The sequence below is a fragment of the Balaenoptera borealis genome (genome assembly GCF_965194805.1).
Source record: "Balaenoptera borealis genome assembly, chromosome: 13".
NCBI classification, from domain to species: domain Eukaryota; kingdom Metazoa; phylum Chordata; class Mammalia; order Artiodactyla; family Balaenopteridae; genus Balaenoptera; species Balaenoptera borealis.
The window spans coordinates 88,121,857-88,144,039 of NC_138870.1; the positions used below are offsets into that span (position 1 = coordinate 88,121,857).

The window sequence follows — 22,183 nt, forward strand, 5'->3', positions numbered from 1 at the left end:
TTCTTCTTTTTAAACCAATACCTTTCCCGGCCCCAGGCTTTCGGCGCCTTCATCATTCTCTCTATAGTTGAATTTTCCTGGCAGATGTCGAGTCTTGACGTCGTCTCTGGCTGGATTCTTGAATCATTTGTGCTTTCGCACCCACAAAGGAGGTTGCTCACGTTTACCACCTTTTAGGAGCAGGTGGAGATTCGCACACTGAGCCACGTGTGCTTAGGTGAGGTCACTCTATAGTGAGTGAAGTTAAAAGCATTCTCTGTAGTTGTGCCCTGCACGTCCTTTGATACCTGAAACAGAGCCACTCCCAGACAGCTATGACCTTGTGTTATGGTGCCACTGGAAAATGGAAGAATGAAATCGACATTATTTAATCCATGCGTTTTTAAGGTTGTGCTTTGCAGACAAAGACAAATTTATGGTTACCAAAGGGGAAAGGGGCGGGAGGGAGGGATAAATTGGGAGTTTGGGATTAAAAGATACACCCTACTATATAAAAAATAAACAACAAGGACCTATTGTATAGCACAGGGAACTATATTCAATATCTTGTAATAACCTATAATGGAAAAGATTCTAAAAAAGAATATATTCTTATATATATTTATATGTATGTATATATCTGAATCACTTTGCTGTACACCTGAAACTAACAACATTGTAAATCAACTATACTTCAACTTAAAAAAAAAGATTGTGCTTTGATTATGGATTACTTTTTGTTAAGCAAAAGGTTAATGCAAGACAAATTCTGAAAAATCAATCTTGTGTACATAACATGTATCATGATACATTCACATTTTTAAAACCACTTTATGGCAGTATGTTTGACGTTCAGTAAACTGCACGTATTTAAAGCATACAATTGGATGAGGTTTAACATATTTGTACACCTGTGAAACCATTACTACAATCAAGATTATGAAAACATCCACCACCTCTAGAAGTTTCTTTGCTCCTCTTTCTAATTTCTCCCACACAGCCTCATTTCCTAGGCAACCTGATCTTGTTTTCTGTCACTATAGGTTAGTTTGCATTTCCAGAATGTTAAAGAAATGGAATCATACAGTATGTACTATTTTTGGTCTGGCTTATTTCATGCAGCACAATTATTTTGAGATTCATCCACATTGTTGCATGTATCAGTAGTTCAGTCCTTTCTGTTGCTGAGTATAGTTATACCACAACTAGCTTATCCATTCGCCTTTGGTTGACATTTTGGTTGTTTCCAGTTTTGGGCTAATACGAATAAAACTGCTATGAACAGTGAAGAGTGCCAGAAAGACGTGTATACAGGTCTATGAATATATGCTTCCATTTCTATTGGGTACATTCCTAGGAGTAGAATGGCTGCAGCTATGGTACGTATATATCTAACTTTTAAAGAAATTGCCAAACTGTTTTCCAAAGTACTTGTACAATTGTAGGTTCCCACCAACAGTATATGGGACTTCTAGTTTCTCCACATCCTCTCCAACACTTTGATCAGTCTTTTTAATTTTAGCAATTCTAATACGTGGGTAATGGTATCTCATGAATAATCATGTTGAGAATCATGTGCTTATATTTTCTTTGAGGGAAGTATCAGTTCAAGCCCTCTGCACATTTTTTAATTGGGTTTTTTTTTATTATGAGTTTTGAATCTTCTTTATATATTATGGATACAAGTCCATTATCAGATAGATTTGATCTACAAATATTTTCTCCCAGTCTATACCTTATCTTTTCGTTTTCTTAATCTTTTGAAGAGCAGAAGTTTTTAATTTTTATGAAGTCCCATTTTCATTTTTCTCTTTAATGGGTCATGCTTAGGTGTTATATCTAAGAAATCTAACCCAGGGTCACAGATTTTCTCTTGTATTTTCTCCCAGAAGTTTTAGAGATTTAGGTTTTACAGTGAAGTCTGTGATCCATTTTTTTAATTAATTTTTATTGTAGTATAGTTGCTTTAAAATGTTGTGTTAGTTTCTGGTGTACAGCAAAGTGAGTCAGCTATATGTATACATATATCCCCTCTTTTTTGGATTTCCTTCACATTTAGGTCACCACAGAGCACTGAGTAGAGTTCCCTGTGCTATACAGCAGGTTCTCATTAGTTATCTGTTTTATACATAGTAGTGTATATATGTCAGTCCCAGTCTCCCAATTCATCCCAGACCCTCTTCCTCCCCTGGTATCCATACGTCCATTCTCTACGTCTGTATTTCTATTTCTGCTTTGCAAATAAGTTCATCTGTATAATTTTCTAGATTCCACATATAAGTGATGTTATACAATATTTGTTTTTCTCTTGCTGACTTACTTCACTCTGTATGACACTCTCTAGGTCCATCCATGTCTCTGCAAATTGCACAGTTTCATTCCTTTTTATGGCTGGGTAATATTCCATTGTATATATGTACCACATTTTCTTTACCCATTCTTCTGTTGATGGACATTTAGGTTACTTCTGTGTCCTGGCGATTGTAAATAGTGCTGCAATGAAAACTGGAGTGCATGTATGTATTTTTTTTTTGAATTTTTGAATTTTATTTTTTTATACAGCAGGTTCTTATTAGTCATGAATTTTATACACATCAGTGTATACATGTTAAACCCAACAGCCCAATTCATCACAACACCATCCCCACCTCCCCGCCACTTTCCCCCTGTGGTGTCCATACGTTTGTCCTCTACATCTGTGTCTCAATTTCTGCCCTGCAAACCGGTTCATCTGTAACATTTTTCTAGGTTCCACATATATGCATTAATATATGATATTTGTTTTTCTCTTTCTAACTTACTTCACTCTGTATGACAGTCTCTAGATCCATCCATGTCTCAACAAATGACCCAATTTCGTTCCTTTTTATGGCTGAGTAATATTCCATTGTATATATGTACCACCTCTTCTTTATCCATTCATCTGTCGATGGACATCTAGGTTGCTTCCATGACCTGGCTGTTATAAATAGTGCTGCAATGAACACTGGGGTGCCTGTGTCTTTTTGAATTATGGTTTTCTCTGGGTATATGCCCAGTAGTGGGATTGCTGGATCATATGGTAATTCTATTTTTAGTTTTTTAAGGAACCTCCATACTGTTCTCCATAGTGGCTGTATCAACTTACATTCCCACCAACAGTGCAAGAGGGTTCCCTTTTCTCCACACCCTCTCCAGCATTTGTTGTTTGTAGATTTTCTGATGATGCCCATTCTTACTGGTGTGAGGTGATACCTCACTGTAGTTTTGATTTGCATTTCTCTAATACTTAGTGATGTTGAGCAGCTTTTCATGTGCTTCTTGGCCATTTGTACGTCTTTGGGCTTTGGGTACTATAGTCATTTTCACAATACTGATTCTTCCAATCCAAGAACATGGTATATCTCTCCATCTGTTGGTATCATCTTTAATTTGTTTCATCAGTGTCTTATAGTTTTCTGCATACAGGTCTTTTGTCTCCCTCGGTAGGTTTATTCCTAGGTATTTTATTCTTTTTGTTGAGTGGTAAATGGGAGTGTTTCCTTAATTTCTCTTTCAGATTTTCCATCATTACTCTATAGGAATGCAAGAGATTTCTGTGCATTAATTTTGTATCCTGCAACTTTACCAAATTCATTGATTAGCTCTAGTAGTTTTCTGGTGGCATCTTTAGGATTCTCTATGTATAGTATCATGTCATCTGCAAACAGTGACAGTTTTACTTCTTTTCCAATTTGTATTCCTTTTATTTCTTTTTTTCTCTGATTGCCGTGGCTAGGACTTCCAAAACTATGTTGAATAATAGTGGCAAGAGTGCACAACCTTCTCTTGTTCTTGATCTTAAAGGAAATGCTTTCAGTTTTTCACCATTGAGAATGATGTTTGCTGTGGGTTTGTTGTATATGGCCTTTATTATGTTGAGGTAGGTTCCCTCTATGCCCACTTTCTGGAGAGTTTTTATCATAAATGGGTGTTGAATTTTGTCAAAAGCTTTTTCTGCATCTATTGAGATGAGCATATAGTTTTTATTCTTCAATTTGTTAATATGGTATATCACACTGATTGATTTGTGTATATTGAAGAATCCTTGCATCCCTGGGATAAATCCCACTTGATCGTGGTGTATGATCCTTTTAATGTGTTGTTCAATTCTGTTTGCTAGTATTTTGTTGAGGATTTTTGCATCTATATTCATCAGTGGTATTGGTCTGTAATTTTCTTTTTTTGTAGTATCTTTGTCTGGTTTTGGTATCAGGGTGATAGTGGCCTCATAGAATGAGTTTGGGAGTGTTCCTTCGTCTGCAATTTTTTGGAGGAGTTTGAGAAGGATGGGTGTTAGCTCTTCTCTAAATGTTTGATAGAATTCACCTGTGAAGCCATCTGGTCCTGGACTTTTGTTTGTTGGGAGATTTTTAATCACAGTTTCAATTTCATTACTTGAGATTGGTCTGTTCATATTTTCTATTTCTTCCTGGTTCAGTCTTGGAAGGTTATACCTTTCTAAGAATTTGTCCATTTCTTCCAGGTTGTCCATTTTATTGGCATAGAGTTGCTTGTAGTAGTCTCTTAGGATGCTTTGTATTTCTGTGGTGTCTGTTGTAACTTCTCCTTTTTCATTTCTAATTTTATTGATTTGAGTCCTCTCCCTCTTTTTCTTGATGAGTCTGGCTAATGGTTTATCAATTTTGTTTATCTTCTCAAAGAACCAGCTTTTAGTTGTATTGATCTTTGCTATTGTTTTCTTTGTTTCTATTTCATTTATTTCTGCTCTGATCTTTATGATTTCTTTCCTTCTGCTAACTTTGGGTTTTGTTTGTTCTTCTTCTCTAGTTCCTTTAGGTGTAAGGTTAGATTGTTTATTTGAGATTTTTCTTCTTTCTTGAGGTAGGCTTATATAGCTGTAAACTTCCCTCTTAGAACTGCTTTTGCTGCATCCCATAGGTTTTGGGTCGTCGTGTTTTCATTGTCATTTGTCTCTAGGTATTTTTTGATTTCCTCTTTGATTTCTTCAGTGATCTCTTTGTTATTTAGTAACGTAGTGTTTAGCCTCCATGTGTTTGTGTTTTTTACGTTTTTTTCCCTGTAATTCATTTCTAATCTCATAGTATTGTGGTCAGAAAAGATGCTTGATATGATTTCAATTTTCTTAAATTTACTGAGGCTTGATTTGTGACCCAAGATGTGATCTATCCTGGAGAATGTTCCGTGCGCACTTGAGAAGAAAGTGTAATCTGCTGTTTTTGGATGGAATGTCCTATAAATATCAATTAAATCTATCTGGTCTGTTGTGTCATTTAAAGCTTCTGTTTCCTTATTTATTTTCATTTTGGATGATCTGTCCATTGGTGTAAGTGAGGTGTTAAAAGTCCCTCACTATTATTACATTACTGTCGATTTCCTCTTTTATAGCTGTTAGCAGTTGCCTTATGTATTGGGGTGCTCCTATGTTGGGTGCATATATATTTATAATTGTTATATCTTCTTCTTGGATGGATCCCTTGATCATTATGTAGTGTCCTTCCTTGTCTCTTGTAACATTCTTTATTTTAAAGTCTATTTTATCTGATATGAGTATTGCTACTCCAGCTTTCTTTTGATTTCCATTTGCATGGAATATCTTTTTCCATCCCCTCACTGTCAGTCTGTATGTCTCCCTAGGTCTGAAGTGGGTTTCTTGTAGACAGCATATATATGGGTCTTGTTTTTGTATCCATTCAGCAAGCCTGTGTCTTTTGGTTGGAGCATTTAATCCATTCACGTTTAAGGTAATTATCGGTATGTATGTTCCTATGACCATTTTCTTAATTGTTTTGGGTTTGTTTTTGTAGGTCCTTTTCTTCTCTTGTGTTTCCCACTTAGAGAAGTTCCTTTAGCATTTGTTGTAGAGCTGGTTTGGTGGTGCTGAATTCTCTTAGCTTTTGCTTGTCTGTAAAGCTTTTGATTTCTCCATCAAATTTGAATGAGATCCTTGCTGGGTAGAGTAATCTTGGTTGTAGGTTCTTCCCTTTCATCACTTTAAGTATATCATGCCACTCCCTTCTGGCTTGTAGAGTTTCTGCTGAGAAATCAGCTGTTAACCTTATGGGAGTTCCCTTGTATGTTATTTGTCGTTTTTCCCTTGCTTCTTTCAATAATTTTTCTTTGTCTTTAATTTTTGCCAGTTTGATTACTATGTGTCTTGGCATGTTTCTCCTTGGCTTTATCCTGTATGGGACTCTCTGCGCTTCCTGGAGTTGGGTGGCTATTTCCTTTCCCATGTTAGGGAAGTTTTTGACTATACTCTCTTCAAATATTTTCTCTGGTCCTTTCTCTCTCTCTTCTCCTTCTGGGACCCCTATAATGTGAATGTTGTTGCGTTGAACGTTGTCCCAGAGGTCTCTTATGCTGTCTTCATTTCTTTTCATTATTTTTTCTTTATTCTGTTCCACAGCAGTGAATTCCACCATTCTATCTTCCAGGTCACTTATCCGTTCTTCTGCCTCAGTTATTCTGCTATTGATTCCTTCTAGTGTAGTTTTCATTTCAGTTATTGAATTGTTCATCTCTGTTTGTTTGTTCTTTAATTCTTCTAGGTCTTTGTTAAACATTTCTTGCATCTTCTCGATCTGTGCCTCCATTCTTTTTCCAAGGTTCTGGATCATCTTCACTATCATTATTCTGAATTCTTTTTCTGGAAGTTTGCCTATCTCCACTTCATTTAGTTATTTTTCTGGGGTTTTATCTTGTTCCTTCATGGGGTACATAGCCCTCTGCCTTTTCATCTTGTCTGTCTTTCTGTGAATGTGGTTTTTGTTCCACAGGCTGCAGGATTGTAGTTATTCTTGCTTCTGCTGTCTGCCCTCTGGTGGATGAGGCTATCTAAGAGGCTTATGCAAGTTTCCTGATGGGAGGGACTGGTGGTGGGTAGAGCTGGCTGTTGCTCTGGTGGGAGGAGCTCAGTAAAACTTTAATCCACTTGACTGCTGATGGGTGGGGCTGGGTTCCCTCCCTGTTGGTTGTTTGGCCTGAGCCGACCCAACACTGGAGCCTACCTGGGCTCTTTGGTTGGGCTAATGGCGGACTCTGGGAGGGCTCACGCCAAGGAGTACTTCCCAGAACTTCTGCTGCCAGTGTCCTTGTCCCCACGGTGAGCCACAGCCAGCCCCTGCCTCTGCAGGAGACCCTCCAACAGCAGCAGGTAGGTCTGGTTCAGTCTCCCCCGGGGTCACTGCTCCTTCCCCTGGGTCCCGATGCACACACTACTTTGTGTGTGCCCTCCAAGAGTTGAGTCTCTGTTTCCCCCAGTCCTGTCGAAGTCCTGCACTCAAATCCCACTAGCCTTCAAAGTCTGATTCTCTAGGAATTCCCCCTCCCGTTGCCGGACCCCCAGGTTGGGAAGCCTGGTGTGGGGCTCAGAACCTTCACTCCAGTGGGTGGACTTCTGTGGTATAAGTGTTCTCCAGTCTGTGCGTCACCCACCCAGCAGTTATGGGATTTGATTTTACTGTGATTGTGCCCCTCCTACCATCTCATTGTGGTTTCTCCTTTGTCTTTGGATGTGGGGTATCATTTTGGTGAGTTCTAGTGTCTTCCTGTCGATGATTGTCCAGCAGCTAGTTGTCATTCTGGTGTTCTCACAAGAGGGAGTGAGAGCACGTCCTTCTACTCTGCCATCTTAGTTCCAGTCTGGAGTGCACGTATATTTTTGAATTATGGTTTTCTCCAGGTAAGTCTGTGATCCATTTTGAGCTAAACTTTTTGTATGGTGTGAGGTGTGCACCCCAGTCTTGTTTTGTTTGCATATGCCTATCCAATTATTCTAGCACCATTTGTTGAAAAGACTGTGCTTTCTCCACTGAAAGCATACCTTTGTGGAAAATCTGCTGACCAGTTGTCTATGTATGTATGTGTCTATTTCTGGACTCTATTATTTTCCTTTGATATATTGTTGTCTATCATGATACCACACTGTCTTGATTACTGTAGAGTTATATTAAAAATCAGGTAGTGTTAGTCCTCCTTTTTGTTCTTTGTTCTTTCTCTTTTTTTTTTTTTGTTATATTCACTAGTTTGTTTTATTTTTTTAGATTCCACATATAAGTGATATCATACTGTTCTTTCTTTTTAAAGAGTTGTTTCGTCTATTCTAGATCTTTGCATTTCCATATGACTTTTAGAATCGTCTTGTCAATTCCTACAAAAAAGCCTACTAGGATTTTTATTGCCATAATATTCAATCTGTGATCATCTTGACAATATTTAGTCTTCTGACCTATGAACACAATGTATCTCTCCAGTTATTTAGGTCTTACTTAATTTCTCTCAGCAGTATTTTGTAATTTTCAGGAAACATCCTTTATCAGATTTATCCCTAAGTATTTCGTATTTTTTGATGCTATTGTAAATGGTGTTTTTTCTGATGGCTTGTTGATAATATATAGAATACAGTTGATTGTCCTATATTGATCTTTTCTCCTGCAACTTCGTTAAACTCACTTATTCTAGTACCTTTTTTGTAGGTTTCATAGGCTTCCTTACATTAAACCATAAAATGAACTCTTAATAAATACAGTAAGTTTTTAATAGATGTCATTTATCAAGTTGAGGAAGTTCCCTTCTGTTCTAGCTTGCTTAAAGTTTTGTGTTTTTTTTTATCAGAAATGGATGTTGAATTTTGTCAAATCCTTATCTATATCTATTAAGGTGGTCATAAGGGCTTTTGAAAAATTTGTTAATGTGATAAATTATATAGAATATTTTTTTCAAACATTAAGTCAACCTTATATTAGAGTCGCTCCTCCATATCCGTGGGTTCCACAAGCAGGAATTCAACCAACCTCTGATTGAAAATATTAACAAAATCCAGAGAGTTCCAGAAAGCAAAACTTGAATTTGCTGCACTCTGGCAGCTATTTATATAGTATTTACATTGTATTTACAACTATTTACATAGCATTTACATTATATTAGGTAATTTTAAGTAATCTAGAGATGATTTAAAGTATATAGGAGAATGTACATAGGTTATATGCAAATACTATGACATTTTATATAAGGGACTTGAGCACCCGTGGATTTTTGGTACCCACAGGGGGGTCCTGGAACCAGTTATCCGTGGATACCAAGGGATGACTGTACTTGGATAAATTCCACTTAGTTGTGATGTATTATCCTCGTTGTATATTGTTGGATTTGATTTGCTAAATTTTGTTCAGAACTTTTGCATCTATGTTCATGATAGATATTGGTTTGTAGTCTCTTTTCCTGTGGCATCTTTGTCCACTTTTGGTGACAGGGTAATGTTGGTCTCATGAAATAAGTTGGAAAATATTCCCTCCTTTTCAAATTCTGGAAGAGTTTGGCAGAATTGGTATTATTTCTTCCTTAAATGTCTGCTGGGGGGGGCTTCCCTGGTGGCGCAGTGGTTGAGAATCTGCCTGCCAATGCAGGGGACATGGGTTCGAGCCCTGGTCTGGGAAGATCCCACATGCCGCTGGAGCAACTGGGCCCGTGAGCCACAACTACTGAGCCTGCACGTCTGGAGCCTGTGCTCCACAACAAGAGAGGCCGTGATAGTGAGAGGCTCGCGCACCGTGATGAAGAGTGGCCCCTGCTTGCCACAACTAGAGAAAGCCCTCGCACAGAAACAAAGACCCAACACAGCCAAAAACAAATTAATTAATTAATTAATTTTAAAAAAAATGTCTGCTGGAATTCACCAGTTAAACAATTTGGGCCTGTAGTTTTCTTTGTGGGAAGGTTTTTAACTACAAATTCAATTTCTTTAATAGATATGGGGCTGTTCAGGTTATCTATTTATCCTGACTGGTCTTCAGTAGTTTGTGTCTTTAAGGAATTTGTGCATTTCATCAAAGTTGCTGAATTTATAGAAATAGAGTTGTTCAACATAGTCCCTTATTGTTTCTTAATACACGTAGAATGTATAGTTATGTCACTTATTTCATTATTACATTGTTAATTTGTGTCTTCTCTCCTTTTTTATCCTGTTAAATCTGGCTAGCAGTTTATCAGTTTTATTGATCTTCTCAAAGTACAACTTTTGGTGTCATTGATTCTCTCTATTGTTTTTCTATTCTCGATTTTGCTGATTTTACACTCTATATTTTTTCTTTTGTTTACTTTTTTTTAAAGATTTACATATTATTTATTTATTTATTTTAGTATTTATTTTTTTGGCTGCATCGGGTCTTAGTTGCGGCACGTGGGATCTGTGTTGAGGTATGAAGGATCTTTCATTGTGGCGCGCGGGCTTCTCTCTAGTTGTGGCATGCAGGTTTTCTCTTCTCTAGTTGTGGCGCACAGGCTCCAGGGTGCGTGGGCTATGTAGTTGTGTCCTGTGGGTTCCAGAGCATGTGTGCTCTGTAGTTTGCAGCATGCAGGCTCTCTAGTTGAGGCAGGCAAGCTCAGTAGTTGTGGCGCGTGGGCCAAGTTGCCCCATGGCACGTGGGATCCTAGTTCCCTGACCAGGGATCAAACCCATGTCCCCTGCATTGTAAGGTGGATTCTTTACCACTGGACCACCAGGGAAATCCCTCTTTTGTTTACTTTGAGTTGAATTTGCTCTTCATTCTCTAGTTTCTTAAGATGGAAACTGAGGTCACTTTTTAAAATCAATTAATTAATTAATTAATTAATTTTGGCCGCATTGGGTGTTCGTTTTTGAGTGCAGGCTTTCTCTAGTTGCAGTGAGCGGGGGCTACTCTTCGTTGCGGTGCATGGGCTTCTCATTGCAGTGGCTTCTCGTTGCGGAGCACGGGCTCTAGGCATGCAGGCTTCAGTAGTTGTGGCTTGTGGTCTCTAGAGCGCAGGCTCAGTAGTTGTGGCACACGGGCTTAGTTGTCCCACAGCATATGGGATCTTCCCGGACCAGGGCTCGAACCCGTGTCCCCTGCATTGGCAGGCGGACTCTTAACCATTGAGCCACCAGGGAAGTCCAGAAGCTGAGGTCATTGATTTGAGACATTTCTTCTTTGCTAACACAGGCATTTAATGCTATAAACATATGATGACCAGCAATTTGGGCTTTGAATAGCCTTCTGTCTGAAGCCCTCCTTCCTCCTCATGCCCTGCTAAGGCTCACATATAGCTCTGAGAGGGTGGACTCTGGAGCCAGGTTGCCCTGGCAATACTCTTGACTCTGCCACTTAGTAGTTGTGTGAACTTGCACAAGTTATTTAACCTCACTGTCACTTTCTTTGTCTGCAAAATATAGATAATAATAATTGCTACCTCTGATGGTTAATTTTATGTGTCAACTTAGGTGGACCATGTTGCCCAGATATATGGTCAAACATTATTCTGGATGTTGCTATGAGGGTGTTTTTGGATGAGATTAACATTTAAATCAGTGGACTTTGAGTAAAGCAGATTGCCCTCCATAACGTGGGTGGGCCTCATCCAATCAGTTGATGGCTTGAACAGAACAAAAGATCTCCCTGAACAAGAAGGAATTCTCAAGCAGATGGTCTTCTGATTTGAACTGGAGCATTGGCTTTTCCCAGTTCTCCAGCCTGATAGCCTTCAAACTTGAGCTGTGGCATCAGTTCATAGGTTTCTCCTGAGAATTAAAAGAATATATGCAAAGCACTTACAACAGTGCATGGTACATAGTCAGTAAAGTAAGCTGCTGTATTACCATCATTATTATCACCATTGTTATTGTTATGAATATAACTGCTGTCATCCATTCTCCTTGTTGCTATGAGCTGTTGGCCTCCAAGGCCCCCATATTCAACAGAGACACTGGCACATTATTTAATCTTCCTCTTTAACACCTGTCAACAGGACCAACTACATAATTTGCAGACCGCAGTTCAAAGTAAAAATGCAGACCCCTCATTAAATAATTATTTAAGAATTTCAAGATGGCAGTAGCAGAACATTAAACTAACTAACTATGGGGCCCTTATAAGAGTAGGGCCCTATTCGACTACACAGATCACACACCCATAAAGCTGGCCCTGCCTGCCAGCATCAGAGGCGATTTCCTACCCACGACTCTAGCTTCCTACTTCTTGAGCTTCCCACTAGTAACCTTCACGTCTACTTAATTTTCACAATATGCTCGCCTAATTCATGCATTTAAAAATACATACAGGAGAGGGAATTACCTGGCAGTCCAGTGGTTAGGACCCCTGCACTTCCACTGCAAGGGGCACGGGTTCCATCTCTGGTTGGGAAACTAAGATCCTGCAAGCCGTGACGTGGCAAAAAAAAAAAAAAAAAAAACCATACAGGAGTACCTCAAAGATGTTGCTTTAAAACTTTTCTGGGGCTTCCCTGGTGGCGCAGTGGTTGAGAATCTGCCTGCCAATGCAGGGGACGCGGGTTTGAGCCCTGGTCTGGGAAGATCCCACATGCCGCGGAGCAACTCGGCCCGTGAGCCACAACTACTGAGCCTGCGCGTCTGGAGCCTGTGCTTGGCAACGAGAGGCCGCGATAGTGAGAGGCCCGCGCACCGCGATGAAGAGTGGCCCCCGCTTGCCACAACTAGAGAAAGCCCTTGCACAGAAACGAAGACCCAACACAGCCATACATACATACATACATACATACATAAAAAGAATGTAAGCAGACAAGAATAGCATTAAAAAAATTAAAATTAAAAATTAAAAAAAAAACCTTTTCTGGATTGTGGTCCTGAGTGGTTAGCAAAACCAGAGAGAAAGAGAGGTTGGGCTGTTGTTAATTCATTCACTCAACAAATAATCACTGAATACCGACCATGAGTCAGGTTCTGAGTGACACCTACTTACTAGTAAGCAGAGTATTCGTAGACGTTCTGAAAAGTTTAAAAATGTTATGTTTCACTTAAGCAATTCATATAATACAAATCAATATTTCTGTATTTACTCATGAAAGCCCTTTCTTGGATCCTAGAATGAAGAAGACACAAGTGGCACAGAGCCTCAGCCATTTCCCAGCTCGTGTATTAATGAGTGAGAAATAAACCTTTGTCGCTGTAAACCACTGAGATTTTGGACTCACAGTATAAAATATGGAAAGCTAACTAATACGGCAGCCATGTGTCCCATCAGGCTAACTAAAGAAACAGAAAAGCCTATTTCCATTAAGAGTTATTTAATGATGTCCGTGTACAAAAACCAGCGATTAACTTGAGAACTAATGAAACAAAACCCAGCTTTCACAACCAGTGAGAATAAAAGAGGGGTTAGTCTGGAAGGTTGTTAAGGACGAGGTGATGCTTGAGTGCCAACTACTCTCACAGACTTTAAACTTTTATATTTTTACATATTAAAAGTAAAGCAGAGAACGGTTTACGTAAAGTTCCACATTTTACAAAGCCGTTTTACAATCACCCTCATTTTACAGATTAGGAAACTGAGGCCCAGTTTTCTGATACCAAAGTCTCTGCTTTGTCCTACATCACAGTAATTACTTGGTAATTAATGCAAATCGCTTTTTAATTGGAATAAAATTATCCAGGTGGAAAGGCCTGGATAATTGTGATAAGCATAACGGCCCCACCTACACAGCGCCCACAGAGAGGACTTCCCCAACTCGCAAGCACCGCCACCAGCCCACCACCGAAAAGCCGGGTAGCAAAACCTTACAACCCCAGAGCATTCCCCCTCCCTGCCTTTTTATCCTCCACGTTTCCCGGAAGGCCAAGTGGCGAGCAGAAGAACCAACGAGAGGGGAGAGAACGTGATTGGACTGCCCTGCATCACGTGACAAGCACAGGGCGTGTGATTTGGCTCCGGGCAGAGGGAAGCGCCGGACGGCGGGTGGGTCTGGCCTGGGGGGAGGGGGACTAGAAACTTGGGGGAGGAGCTTGAGTGCCAGCCGCTGTCCCAGTTCTGCCAGCAATCGAATCTAAGTGTCTGGTTATTACCGTACCGCAGTACGTGCTTGGGCCGCGGTACTACAGAGTCCGGTCGCTCGCTTGCCGGGCAGGAGTAGCTGCGCGCGCGATCGGCAGCAGGGAATGGAAGCGGAGAACGCAGGCAGGTAAGGCCGGGGCGGGGCGCCGCCCCTCCCCCCGCGCCCTTCGCCGCGGGGCAGGCCGCGGGCGCGCGCGCGCACGCACGCACGCGGGGGGTCTTTAAGGCCACGGCCCCAGTACAAAGGCCGGGGCCGCGCGTGCGCACTGGCGGCCTGCTCGGGCCGCCCCTTGCATAGGTCCCTCAGACTTGGCGCCGCTTGCATCTGGGGCCCGATCTCCAGTCTTTCCCGGCAGCTAGCCAGCATTAAAATGCGATAATAAGCAGCCAGCAGTCTCCGGTTAGTATTTGGTTCCGGTTACCTTTCTTGGCTACATTTCCCTTCACCCTCCATTACCGTGCAGAGCTGTAAGGATGTAGTATCACACGTATCACTCCAGGAATTTGCATCTCAGAGTTGTAGATTTACTGTCTTCCTTCCTCAAAGGTGGACGTCAGGGGCACAGGGTAGATAACATTGCCGCACTAGAGCTCTTGAATTCTGGGACTAGGAATAACACTCCCAAGAAGTCGTCTGAAATTGTGTTCTAGTGGTCTTCGGGACTCTCTTAAGAATTTACTTGTAATATGTCCTTTGGAGAGTGTAAGAGGCGTGGAGAGTTTTGCAAAAGCAGGGATCTCGAAATAGGAACCTCAGACGGAAAGCCAAATGAACTAAATATGGTAACAGAGTATTTAAAAAGGAAAAAAAAAAAAAAAAAAAGGTTTACATTGGAGTACAATACTGTTAGACCTAATGAAAAATTATCCTGACTTTCTGGCCATTGGGCTCTGAACTTGGGCAAGACACTAAACTTCTCTGAGTCTGTTCATATCTGTAAAATAGGGCGTCTGTGAAATCCAGTTCTGACATGCTGTGAGTCGGCGTTATGTGGAAGGGGTGTGCTTAAGTAACCAACATAGATTGTCTTAGAATTTAGGGAAGGAGATATATGTAGATGAAGTGCAGACTTCATCTTGACATTATGAATCAAATCCCGAAATAACTCCCATTTCTTTCCGTGAAGAACTTTAGAAATAAAAGAATTCACCAAAACTTGTGGAAATCACTCTCATCTTTGTGATCTTCGGATCAGAATTGAAACCTGGGTAACACCTTCCATGAAGTAAATTACAGTCATCTCTCTGTATCCGCGGGAGATTTGTTCCAGGCCCCACGCGAACACCAAAATCTGGACGCTCAATACCTTAAATAAAATGGCAGAGTCCGGTTGGCCCTCATGCCTGTTCCGGAATACAGATCTGGGGAGGGCTGGTTGTTCACATCGTCAGACCTTACTCAGTGTCTTACAGCAAAGTAATAGGTCTCTTTGGTACAATGTTTAGCTCAAAACTGTCTGACTTATATTTGGTCTTAACTTAATCCATTGGGTTATAGATCATTTTTTATTTTGATTTGCAAAGCTTTCGCCTTGGGAAATATGGAGAATTCTGTGTTAGTACTCTCAGGAATTTATCCTTGGGCATTCTGAAATGACTCAGGCCCCAGGTAATTCTGAGAAAGTGGTTCTCTGTCATCCTTGACTTTGTGCTAATCAAGGAATGGCATGGAACTTTGGGTATAGTGAATTTACTATTTACTTTGGAAGATTAATTTCAAAAAATTCAAAGAAAAAAATTCCACAGATATAGACCTCTTTTTTAAAAAAGAGAGAATAGTTCAAGAGTCTAAACAAGTACTTACAGTCTAACCAGAGAGGAAAAAAGGAAAAAGAGGACCAGTATGTTTCTAATGAGCTCAAGCATGAAAAGGACATTTACCAAAGATGGGAAGTAGGATGCCAAGTCAAAAATGACTGGAAACGTGTGACACAGACCACTGAGACTACAGACAGTTAAGATTAACCCTCAGATGAGATTGGGCTTTCTAGAAATGTTAAAGAGACCAAGAACTTTTTTGAGTTAGTGTGGACAATAAGGACAAGAAAGATTTGGGTTTTCTGCCTTGTTCACTGGCATGTTGTTAGTAGATGACAGAAAATATAAGCACTTAGTTCTGATTTTGATTTTTCATTTCATGTTAAGAAAAATGATTGTAGATGGAAAATGGCAGAATGATTGTTAGGTTTAAAGCTCAAGATCAATGAGGTCATTTAAGAGAACTTTTAGCTGCTCTGACAGAAATCATGTTTCCTGACCCAGATGAGTTGTATTTCAAGTGAGAGGCCAGATTACAGTATTCTTTAATAACTTGTAGACAACAGGAGAGGGGCCTCAAGTCTGAAAATAAACACATGGATCCCTTTTATTTTCCACAGGTGGAGTCTGTCGTGGAATTTATTGACTTTGATCCTAAATAAAATTTTTACTTCTCAGTGGTTATTGAACATATTTAAAGGAACTAGTGACCACTAAGCTACAGTATAAGTTCAGAATAAAGCAAGACCTACCAGGCTAGGTTCATTCCCTTTTTGATAATGATACTAGGCTAGACAGCATCAGAAGGTGGATGACAGGGGTATCTAGAATATTTAATCATCCCCTGTTGTCTTTGTTTTTGTTATAACAAATGTGTTACATACCAGGCACTGTTTTAAGCGTTTTACATGTGTTAACTAATTTTATTCTCATAATCAATAAATTAGGTGCTTCTGTCCCCATTTTACAGATGTGGAAGCTGGGACATAAAGAGGTTAAGGAACCTGCCTACAGAACTAGTAAATGGCAGAGCTGAAATTTGAACCCACGCAGTGTAGCTTCAAAGTCAGCCTCCCTGACATCTGTACGTTTTGTGGGCAAGATAAGGATAGACTGGTGGCAGTCCTCTTAGGTGAAATCAAAACTGCGTTACTACTGAGAGTCAAGGCCAGGCTGAAGAGAGGTCTATACTGATATGCCATGTAGTCCTACCCCAACTTTTCAGTGTTTAACAGCTTCAAGGTGCTGATGGCATGCTGATAAAATATTTGAGTGACCCAACTCTGTGAGGGGTTTGTGGAATTGATAGATTGAGTCAGAATCCAGGTCGCTCCCAACTGGCTGGAATGTGAATCATCTATTACAAAAAGAGGCACAATCCTGTGCTTAAGTATGGAAAGAACAGTGCTACAGGTGTGAGATGAGGGAGCGGTGACAAAGGGCAGTTTTCATTGATGGTAAATTCAGTATGAATCAACAGTATAATGTGGGTGCCAGTAAAGCTAATGCAATGATTTTGTAATATGTCTCCAGAATGAGGAAGTTGATAGCCCTGCTCAGTTTCAGGATGATGAGGCTATAGAGTATTTTTATTTTGTTTTATCCTAAGCCCTAGAAAAATGACCAGATAGTGAGGAAACTTGAAATTATGCTAGATGCACAATAGTTAAATGAGTTGGGGTTCTGGCTCATTCTCAGTTTTTTGTGTTTACAGTTTCTAGTAGACCCTGCACAGTAAGTACCCAGTAATGCATGGTGAATACACGCACTTCCACTTAGCAATATTGAACGTAGGCTTTAAATAGTTATAATGTATTCCATCATAATTTATGTAACTAGTCACTTTTAGTTGAGCATTTGGATTATTTAGCATTGATCGTTATTTTGTAAGTATTCAGTGTTGTGTATGCTTGTTTAAATGAAGGTAATAAAATGTTGCTATAGAGTGAATGTTTGTGTCCTTCCAGAATTCATATGTTGAAACCTAACATATGGTTAGGTTATTTGGAGGTGGGGCCTTTGGGAGGTGATTAGGTCATGAGGGCAGAGTCCTCCTAATTGGAATTAGTGCCCTTGTAAAAGAGATTCCAGAGAGATCCCTCACCCTTTCCCCCGTGTGAGGACACAGCAAGAAGTCAACCTAAAATGAACCATAAAGCAGGCCCTCACCAGTCACTAAATCTGCTAGCACTTTGAACTTGGACTTTCCAACCTCCAAAACTGTGAGAAATAAATATTTGTTGTTTATAAGCCACTCAGTTTATGGTGTTTTGTATAGCAACCTGAACAAACTAAGACAAATATATTTAGAAAAAAAGCAACTTACATCTTTAAAATAGTAGAAAATAACTGAAGGTTAAAGAAGTTGGAGTCATTCATCTTAGAGAAACCTTAAAGAGTTAGTTTTTTGGGTTTTTTGTTTGTTTTAATTTTTATTGGAGTATAGTTGCTTTACAGTGTTGTGTTAGTTTCTGCTGTACAGCAAAGTGAATCAGTTATACGTATACATATATCCTTTCTTTTTTAGATTTGCTTCCCATTTAGGTCACCACAGAGCATTGAGTAGAGTTCCCTGTGCTATACAGGAGGTTCTCATTAGTTATCTATTTTATGCATAGTTGTGTATATATGTCAATCCCACTCTCCCAATTCATCCCACTGCCCCGAGTTAGTTTTTTGAAATGCAGCAAAATCTGAATTAACTGGACTCCTTAGTCAACTGTGTGTGTGTGTGTGTGTGTGTGCGCGCGTGTGCGCTCGTGCGCACATGCATGCCTGTGTGTGTTTTGAGAAAGACCTTTGGAAAATACACACTTAATCACTTTCAGACAGTGGTAAAAAACCAGTCCTTTGAGCACTGTTGTTCAGGTGAAGGGGGTGTAAATGGAGGCTAGGAGAGAGGAAAGGGTTAACTGCAGGAAAAGGGGAGAGGTGTCCAGAACATTTGTATGTGGGGACAAACACAAATGATAGGGGAGAAAAGTCAACAAGGGGAAATAAAATCATTTATCGTGCTCGTAAGTTTGATATCAGGGAATTATAGAAAATTAAAATGCTTTGGGGTCCGTTCTGAGTCTGGACAGGTTTGGTCTTATTTCCTACACTTTCTCCATATATGTGGACATCACGGAATCTCACCCCTCATTTTCATGGGGAGGGAACGGAGGTCCTGAAAGGATGCTAAGTGCTCCTCTGTTGCTGTCTCTAATACAGAGAAAATGATTGTTCATAAACATTGCAGAATTCTGAATTACGAAGTGGCAGTTATCCTATATAAATATAACAAATGTATTTAGGAAATATTTTCACATTAAGGTTGAAATAGGTTCATGCTGCTTCCAAATTTAACCATTATTAGATAATAGAAAATTAAATTATCCAAAACTCTAGTTTCCTGGCATTCAAGTTCATAAAGGGTTTGGTACAGATGTAATGCTGTCTTCTCCAAGTAGTAAGAATGTTGTAGTCCACCCTCTTTCGTTTTGTTCCGGCTGTTAGGAAGCTGTTAAGATCATCAAGCTAAATTGAATGCTCAAAAATAGTACATTACCTCAGAATTTATACATTCTATTTTTCATAGCTTTCTCTATTTCTTTTCTAATTAAACTTACTGCGAAGTGCCAGGGATAATTTTAGAAAGATTAAGGGACACATCCATATTATAGCCAAGTTTCTGGATTTTTTTTAAAAAATTGATGCATATCTCTTAAAATAAGACCACATTTTCTCTTCCGTATTTTTCACTTTTTCTTCAGCCAGCTGAATTCTGAAATTTTGGTTTTCAGTTTCTGAAAGTCAGAATTTAATGACCCCTAAATATGCTAAAGGAGCCGCATTTTGGAAATTCATTTTTTTAAGTTCAGAATCCTTTTGTAATGGGAATGGTGTTTCCCTTGTTTTTATATTTTTAAGAGTGGATTTTTGTGAAGTGCTCAAAATGCGACAGATATGTGAAACTCTGAGAGCCGTAACAATAGACATGGGGGAGAGTGAGACGTTGCCTTCCTGACAGTGCGACACTCACTTATTGTGACCACGTGAGTTTTCTTTTATATATTCTAGCTGAAAGGGGCTATTAGATCTCCGGAAACCATCACTGGCCACAGTCCGAAGTTACAGTGCGTTTTACTGGAATTTCCAAGGGTAGCCACATGAGATCTCTCGACTAACCTAGCTACATATCCAGCTCCTCATTAGCATATCTCAGTCATAAACACAGCCAGTATTTGGACAATTTATCCAGAAGTGCTATGAATATTATTAAAGAAAAGTGTGAAAAAAGAGAACATTTGACTTTGTGCCAGGCAAGGTTTAAGCCCTTTTTGCTTCTTTTCAATTTTACAACTTAACTTCTAGTCCTTGTCTACATACTTTCTCCATGAGCAGCCTTAGCTCACAATATTATTTTGTATTCTTTTCCACTTTATTATATATTAAACATTTTCTGTGCTTTTACATATCAATTAATTTAATTTTTAGTAGCTGCATAGTAGACTCATGTTAATGTACTATAGTTTACTAAGTCATTGTATTGTCTTTATTTTTTCATATGATTTGAAAACAATGTATTTAAAGAAATAAAACTCTTAAGATATATAGTTTAATATCTTTCTCACTAATTCTTCATCTTTTCTTTACCATCTTACCCTTAAAGATAGCTTGAAGCTAAAATGCTTCGCCATTGTTTTGTCCACTGAGATTGGGCCCCTGTTTTTCTTTGAGCATCCAGTGTTCTAGCCTAGCCACCCACAGGTAGTTTGTAACCCTGTGTCTGCCTGGGCCGTTTAAGTTTATCCTGGGGAATGTTTTAGTTTGCCTTCTTTTTTTAAGAACCAAGTTATTAAGGTATGATTTACACGTTGTAAATTTCATGCATGTACCCTGTGCTAGTTTGCCTTTTTAACCTCAGCTTTCTGAGCACCCTGTTTTCTTTGTCCACACATCACAGAAAAAGAAACTATTAAGCTTGCCACAGAAAACATGGCTTTTCTCTCCAAATGGTAAATGGTACTTATCCATTTTATTTCCTAGTGTTTTTCTTCCTTCTGCATATTTAATGGCATTTTTTTTGGCATCAGCTGTAACTCAGGTTTCATAAAATGTGGGTTTCCTTCCCTAGCTTTGTGCTGATAGCAACAGCTTGGGGTAGTGGTTTATAGTCACCAGACATATTTTTTAGCATTTGTTTTCTGTGAAGGCCTGTGTTCCTTACATTGAACAGAACACTTTGAACAGAGTTTAAATCATGTTCAGAAGAGAGGTTTAGAGTAGTCTTTTCCATAAATTCACAGATATTTATGGAAATATCCATTTCTAGTCCTCATTTAGTGGCAAAAAAAAACCCCAGCAACCGTTAAAAAAAACAGATCCAGTGAATACATAAGTAAACAGGCAAGTAAATCAAAAGAGAACCTTAAGTTCTTAAGGAATGGGGAGATGTTGGTCAAAGGGCACAAACCTCAAGTTATAAGATTAACACGTTCTGGGGATCTAATGTACAGCATGGTGATTTTAACGAATAATGCTGAAGGATATACTTGAAAGTTTCTGAGAGAGCAGATCTGAAATGTTCTCACCACAAGAAAGAAATGGTAATTATGTGCCCCGGTGGAAGTGTTAGCTAAGGCTCTGGTGGTAATCATTTTGCAGTATATGTGTGTCAGGTCAACACTGTTGTACACCTTAAACTTATACAATGTTACGTGTCAACTATATCTCAATAAAACTGAAAAAAAAAAGATTAAATTGCAGGGGACCTTTGTGACAAGAGAATTAAATACTGAAGGTTGGAATACAAATTATTTTTGTGGATATTTCAACCCTGTATGGGCTGGTGGGTGGTTCAACTGTCTACCAGAAAATTCCCATGATCTCATTTCAGGGAAGTACACGCTTACCTGACAGGACTGGTAAGTTTTACTGATGACACATTTTGTCGTTAAAACAGTGTGAGAGTTAATTATAGATGGTTAGTAGGCACCCAGTAAAGGATGGGTAAATGTGTACATATGGGAAGAGATCTTCTTCCCCTCTTTGCTCCTGTTGTCAACTCTAAATAAATACTATAATCTGGTTACAAATATTTGGATCCTGATGGTTTTTTGGAGCTGACCATTTAATCTTCCATTTGGGTAATTTTGTCTTCTTATCTTATCCTTAATTGTTCTTTCAGCTATTCCCTTCAGCAAGCACAAGCTTTTTATACATTTCCATTCCAACAAATGATGACTGAAGTTCCTATGGCAGTTATGAATGAACAAGAAATGCCAGAAGAAGTTCCAGCCCCGGCTCCTGCTCAGGAACCCACACAAGGTAGTTTTCACCAGGATACTTTGGAAAATGAGCTACTGCATTAGCCAACATATTTAAGAAAGGGTTTAATGATGAATTTTAACTCTGTTTTTGTGTTAAAAAATTTAATCCACTTTTTTAAGTACTTAATAAGTGCCAGGCACTATGATAGGTTTTGGGGAATAAAAGAACATGAATCCTGCCCTCAAATATCTCCTAATCTAGTCAACATGGAACTCCTCGGTACGCTAAGTGATGCAGAGGGGCACAGGATGCCGCAGGGCTGGCACCTAACTTGGACTGAGGCTCAGAGGCAGCTTCCCAGAGCTCTG

The 22,183-nt window shown here is 39.4% G+C and overlaps 1 protein-coding gene across 4 annotated transcripts in view; it reads left to right on the forward strand.

Moving 5' to 3' along the window:
* The first annotated feature begins 114 nt into the window (after positions 1 to 114).
* Positions 115 to 22,183, forward strand: part of TDG (thymine DNA glycosylase) — a 32,277-nt gene continuing 10,208 nt past the window's right edge. The window contains exons 1-2 of one of the 4 annotated variants that reach the window (XM_082349927.1): positions 115 to 217; positions 21,733 to 21,872. In XM_082349927.1, the coding sequence (XP_082206053.1) occupies positions 21,782 to 21,872 (91 nt within the window). In that variant the 5' untranslated portion in view covers positions 115 to 217; positions 21,733 to 21,781. Of the gene's footprint in view, positions 218 to 13,679; positions 13,930 to 14,044; positions 14,203 to 14,248; positions 19,598 to 21,732; positions 21,873 to 22,183 lie in introns of those variants that run through there. The other 3 variants (XM_082349924.1, XM_082349926.1, XM_082349925.1) reach the window with 3 other exon arrangements.